The sequence below is a fragment of the Copadichromis virginalis genome, linkage group LG22, assembly GCF_057382275.1.
Source record: "Copadichromis virginalis isolate Kocher_CV1m ecotype Utaka linkage group LG22, C_Virginalis_male_GT1.1, whole genome shotgun sequence".
In the NCBI taxonomy this organism is placed as follows: domain Eukaryota; kingdom Metazoa; phylum Chordata; class Actinopteri; order Cichliformes; family Cichlidae; genus Copadichromis; species Copadichromis virginalis.
The window spans coordinates 13,854,626-13,860,520 of NC_140638.1; the positions used below are offsets into that span (position 1 = coordinate 13,854,626).

Consider the following 5,895-nt stretch of genomic DNA (forward strand, 5'->3'; position numbering starts at 1 on the left):
CTTTACTGGCTCAGGCTTCAGACTGCTCTAAACACTTGGTCTCTATTAGGTTTCTTGTGCCAAGCTCATGTCAGCTTAGTATGATTTTTTTTTTTTTTTCCCTTTTTCCCAATATGTGATTACACCTTGCAAGCACTAGCTTATGTTTTTAGAAGCCTAGTGAGTTGCAGCCAGTCAGAAGACATTGGGCTCTCAATGAGTGGGCTTGAAAAGGATAATTTCCGCCACTGGATGAAGTGAGACATAGCAGAAATTGGATTTCTTAAACTCTGAATCATGCAAAGCTTCTGTATTGGAGCATCAGAATAAAAAAATAAAATACTAAAAGCTGTAAATGTTCTCTCTAAATGAGCTCTGATCCAATTTGGCATAATTGTATTATACTCTGATTTCATGAGATATATATGACCCATATACACTTACCAGTTACGCCTTGCTAGCAGCAGATTGTACTGTTATGAAGGGGGGCTTCATAACTGCTTAATTTTTTTTCATGGCACTGGAAACATTCCTCAGAGATTTTGGTCCCCTTCGACATGATAGCATCACACAGCTGCAGAAGATATCCATGCTGCACCTCCATGATGTTCCACTGGATCCCAAAGGTGCTCCATCGGATTGAGATCTGGCGACCGTGGAGGCTGATTTTAAAAACTCATTGTCATGTTCAAGAAGCCAGTTTAAGGTGCATGAGCTGTGTGACTTGGCCTGTTATCCGGTTGGAATCAGCAATACTCAAGAAGGCTGTGTCTAAATTGTACTAAGGGGACCAAAGTGTGCCAACCAGCAGCAGCCTGAACCACTGATATAAAATGGTTCCAAGCTTTCTGTTGTCAATACCAAATTCTCACCCTACCATCCAAATATGCAGTTGAAATGGAGACTTATCAGAAAGGCAACTTTTATCCAATCTTCTGTTGTCCATTTTTGTTGACTCCATGCAAACTGTAGTGGTCTAATTCTGGTGTACCGTTCAAGGTGGTTGGTCGTACTGTTACCTGAATCTCAACAGTGCGCTTTTATTTCGAGTGCCCGTTTTATCTATTATTTACGGTAAAGTAACATTACGACAGATTGCGTCATGATAAATCGTCTAGAACGCTTTACGACACTGTTGACAGCTGTAGTACTTCTTGGCGAGTTTCTCTAGTTGGTGTCCGTTGCTTGCACATTTCAAGTTATGGTTTAAGTGTCCACCAAAGCTGCAGTTAAATGAGTGTTTTTGATTTATTTCGCGGGTTCTTCGGGGTACCCGGAGGCCATTATCGTGGCCGGAGGTGAGTTTATGGCGTCGGAGTATGTAGCTGTACACTCGGCTACGCTAGCTGAACTTAGTACACTTTCTCTGCGTGCAGCTATGTCAGGGACAAGATTAGTGTTTTCTGCCAGGAAAACCACAGGGGTCCTTCAGCTAGATTTTGGTGCTATTTATGCTCACGGAGTTAATACGATTGAGTACTTTGAGGTCTGTTTGCTGGTGGCATGTTGTAACGCAGTTTCTAAACCAAAGGGAGATTTCAAAGTTTGTACATTTGTGTTACTTCGTCTATCAGGGACCCTTTCTTCGATGCCATGACTCATGACGACGATGAAGATGAAGATGATGAAGATGGATTCCACTATGATGGGTTCAGTGGGGAGCAGCAGGACCCATTTGACAGCGCCTGGAGGTTTGGCTTCAGTTTTGGCCCGGACGGGATGCGGATTCAGGACCCCCCGATGTTTGGCCACGTCCTCAGGGAGATGGAGGAGATATTCTCCCAGCTGGGTCGTTGGGAGGGACATCCAGAGTCTGGACGCTTTGGTATGAAAACAGACCCACGAGCCCCGTTTTCATGTTGCTTGTTTTTAACGAAATGTAACAAAACAAACAAGTATAAAAAGTGTCAGTAAAGATGTACGGTGTACAATTCTTTCACCCTGGAAAAATAAATAATTAAAATCGCAAAGTTAACCATAACATCCATGCCCATGAAGACTCAAATTCTTACCACAACTCGACATGTTCCTCTCCTCTGTGTTGAACCTTTTTGCTCTTTTGCCCTCTTTGTGTTTTAGATGTTCCCCACATCATGCCACCACCACCGTCTCAGGACAGAGCAGAGAGAGGACGAGGAAGCTCCAGTGGAAACCCTCTGAGAGACTTTATGCTCAAATATCCTGACAGCGACACACAACAACGATCCAGAGAGCCCCGAGGTGATCACAGACCTTCTTATGAGTCACCTGAATTTCATGGCCGGACCCCTTTTTCCAGGGTAAAGGAGATATTCACTCCTCCTTCTTTGTTTCTGTTGCGACACAAGCGGTTGTATATTAACTGAGATTTTTGTATTGTGTGTTTAAAAGTTTAATGATATTTGGAGACACAAAACTCCACAGGAGGAGCACAAAGGTGACAGAGGTGGGTGCTGATATTTACATTTTATTTGATAATTTAGTGGAAGCTCTTTTAGATTGTGTCAAATTTATTTTCTATTCCCATCCTGATCCTCCCAAGATCTGGACTCGGCTGTGTCCTCTGATGGCTTGGATCAGCTTCTGACGCCACCTGCTGGTCAGGCACCCAACCAGCCCAGAACTCGGTCTTTCTTTCAGTCTGTCACTGTCACTAAGGTGGTGAAGCCTGATGGGGTGAGTGTTTCTTGATTCTGTAATAATACGTTCATAGTGATTCTTTTAATAGTTTTGTCTCCGTTTTGATGAGCATTTCGTTTGCGTGTGTCAGAGTGTAGAGGAGAGGCGTACGGTAAGAGACGGCCAAGGCAACGAGGAGACCACGGTGACTCGCTCGGGAGGTTCTGGGATTTCTGGGGGACCAGATCATTCGAATGGACCCGTGCTGCAAGGTCAGCATGTCTCCGGTGTGTGTTCTTTGAATTGTTTATCTGACACACACACACAAAAATCCTGTATTTATTTTTGCTTTTCTTCCAGGTGATCCCCACCGCTTCTCAGACTTGCGGGATGATGGCTCATTATTCTCCAGGTTCTTTGGAGGCTTTAAATAAAATGTGAAGGAGTTATTAGAGATGTGAGCTGGCATATTTATATTACGTACCAATGTATGGACAAATAGTTTCACGGTCTTTCTTTGCCAAAACGAATATGTTGGATAAATTCTCGCTGGCTCATTTAAGATGAAACTGGAAGTCCAAATTGATCATGCAGGATCGAAGCTGCAGATCCTGAAAGCTATTGATGGTGACACACTGAGACACATGAGACGCTGAACAATTCACGTTTCCATATTTTATTTTTGTATTGTCCTGTAGACAAGCCTGTGTGGATGTGAGTGAGTGAAGAATTAAATAAAGACTCTTAATATATGTACAAAGTTGTTTGGCTCATATTTTTGTTAGTAACAGTCTTCAGATTTTACATGATCAAAAAACAAAACTGCACAATATACTTTTAAGCAGAACTTAAAAAAATGCTGGATGTATCAAATATGATACAATTTAAAATTCATATAATTTTTAAAAATTTCACACTAAGTTCCATAAATGCTTCATTTTCTGGCAAATATTTCGTGGTTCAGGCTCTACAGGGTCACAATTTCTATCACGCGTCATGTACAGCTCATTTAAACCTCGAGTGAGACGGACCAGTGGCGTTGCCCTTTCTCTTAATTTAAAGGAGCTTACACATTTAACCGTTTGTGTCAGTTTGTCAACACGATAAAGAAATGCTGTTGTTTTAAATGAAGGAAATCTGTCAGTCCAACTGTTTGTGCTTAAATTATCAGAAGTAAACTTGTAAAATTACAGAGTCAGATCTGGTAGCTCAGCGCCCAGACTGTGCTGTAATTATAAAACAAGTTTTTCTTAATTCAAAGAAAAAGTTGAATGTCTTTTTTTTTTTTTTTACCGCGTTACAAAATGAGACATTTCTGTAGCAGACGGTGCTAAATTTAAACTTTTTTTGACATTTCAATGTTTGTCGGTTACTTTGTTGTAGTGAAACATTTTTTACATCTATGCCCTCCACATTTTTCTAAGCCGTCTAGGCCTTCTGTTTGACACTCCTGCTTTAAATGGTTCCTATTATAATAATCTCTGGCTCCATATGTCTAATCTTGACTGTAGCAGAGTAGCATTTTTTTTTTTTTTTCTTATACTGTACCTCAGTGCAGCCAGTGGAAAAAGTCATTTTTGGTTCATCTGTCTGGTGAAAATCTCAGAGGGTTTGAAAAGCAGTTAGTTGAGCTTCTGTGTTCAAAGCCAGAGAGGGATATAAACTAAAGGTAATGGTTTAGGCTAAAAGGAATAAAATAGAAATACAGATGCTTTTGTTTTTTTACATTGTAAAATTTTAATCAAGAGGAAAAATGGACAGGCAAAACAAATAACAATAGTTTGTCTTTTTTCTAATCACACAGAATAAAACAACACATAAAGCAACTAACTTTATATTGAAAATTGATGCATATGTAAACAAATGAAATAAATGATTTTCTTTTAAACACACATTGTATACGAGGGTTAAATCACAGTGACAGTGGGCAAAGAATTAAGAAAATCAGTGAAAGAATAGAAGTTGAAAAACTGATAAGCTGGGGTTTTTTTCTACTTTAAGAAATAATTTGGGGATTGGTTGCGACATTTTGTGAAGAGCGGTGTAAAAGTCAGTATTTTGTGCTGCATAGAAAATACCTCGAGCGGAATGATGGGAAACCAAACATTTAGTTAGTTTTTAGCTCTGCATAGTTCTAGTTACAATAACCTTGGAAGAGACACATGAACAAACAAATGTTCATTTTTGAGTCTAAAGGGGTTTTGACATGAATTCAAATTCTTCCAAGTCGATCAAGTCGTCCTCTGTTTAACTGTGTTTACGAGGGTTTATAAAACCTTTTCTCATTGGTCCATCCTAATCAGCTGATTCCACATAAACCTTTTCCTTCTGCTCTGCAAATGAATGTGTCAGGTTTTCAGTTTCTATGTTTACAGGATATTAATTTACGTTTAATCAACATTAAAAGGTGCTGGATACTCTTTGATGTGCGAGGTCTTGCTGCTGTGCTCAGTTATTAAGAGGAGCGAGGATAACGGGATCTTTCCTGTGGAAGCTGGCTTCATATATATCATAATCAAACTATTGTGATGCCGATACAGAATTTATGTGATCTGATACTGCATGGATGTTTGCATTCACTTAAATATCAGTTGTACTCTTTTTATTTTATGTGTTATATTTGTTAGAAAAAGAGATTTTAACCTCAATGAGTCTTTTTCCTGGATAAATAGAGGATATATATTGCGTGACAACAACTTTTATGAGGTAGTCATTTTTAATGGGTTAAAATGAAGTTTAAATGTTGGCTTAACCAAGCAGAGCTTCATCTTGTATCATGTTATCAATGATGTGAGGTCCTTTTGCTGCCCTTTGTCCACAGATCCCCTGTGATCTGTGAACCGTATCTGGAAACCACTACAAAAACCAGAGCCCCTCTCACAAATGTCCTTTTGCTGGGTGGGGTGAGAACACAATCCAGTCTGTTTATATAGAAGTGCATTTCAATCTGATCATCTTTTGACATGTTTAATTGTTTTTATGTTTTGTAATGGTTTTCATTCTGTGGGAATACTAATGATCCATGTTGAGAAATATAGCAGTGGACGTAACATAACAGAGTTAAGACCTTAAATTTCTTTTCCGATCAAACGGGAACAATCAGATCCAGTGCCAATCAAATGAGGAAACCCTCCACTGAGCCACTATCGAGCTTTTGGTGCACGGACTGTTTTTCATCGCGCATGCTGTGATTAAGATGTCCTGAGTCCACACACACTCATAATCACGTCAGCAATTCCATAAAGTGTGTGACGTAGCCTCCACCTCCAGCATGAAAGAGCAAACTCTGCTCAGCCAGGCAGACGGTGCAGTTCTGCG

The 5,895-nt window shown here is 39.9% G+C and overlaps 1 protein-coding gene across 2 annotated transcripts; it reads left to right on the forward strand.

The window, feature by feature from the left end:
- Positions 1-1,071: 1,071 nt before the first annotated feature.
- Positions 1,072-3,337, forward strand: hax1 (HCLS1 associated protein X-1). Of its 2 annotated transcripts, none has more exons than XM_085445085.1 (7): positions 1,072-1,277; positions 1,554-1,804; positions 2,059-2,258; positions 2,350-2,404; positions 2,501-2,634; positions 2,729-2,864; positions 2,938-3,337. In XM_085445085.1, exons 1-7 carry the CDS (start codon positions 1,213-1,215, stop codon positions 3,009-3,011), a joined length of 915 nt encoding a protein of 304 aa, XP_085301211.1. In that variant the 5' UTR covers positions 1,072-1,212; the 3' UTR covers positions 3,012-3,337. The 2 variants fall into 2 exon arrangements, with proteins under 2 accessions (XP_085301211.1, XP_085301212.1); XM_085445086.1 differs by having other exon boundaries at positions 1,073-1,277; positions 2,729-2,849.
- The last annotated feature ends 2,558 nt before the right edge of the window (positions 3,338-5,895 follow it).

Coding starts and splice junctions, on each gene's coding strand:
- hax1 (XM_085445085.1), top strand. CDS start 1,213: ATGAGTGTTTTTGATTTATTTCGCGGGTTCTTCGGGGTACCCGGAGGC. Junction 2,259..2,349: donor GCCGGACCCCTTTTTCCAGG/GTAAAGGAGATA, acceptor TGTGTTTAAAAG/TTTAATGATATTTGGAGACA. Junction 2,865..2,937: donor GCAAGGTCAGCATGTCTCCG/GTGTGTGTTCTT, acceptor CTTTTCTTCCAG/GTGATCCCCACCGCTTCTCA.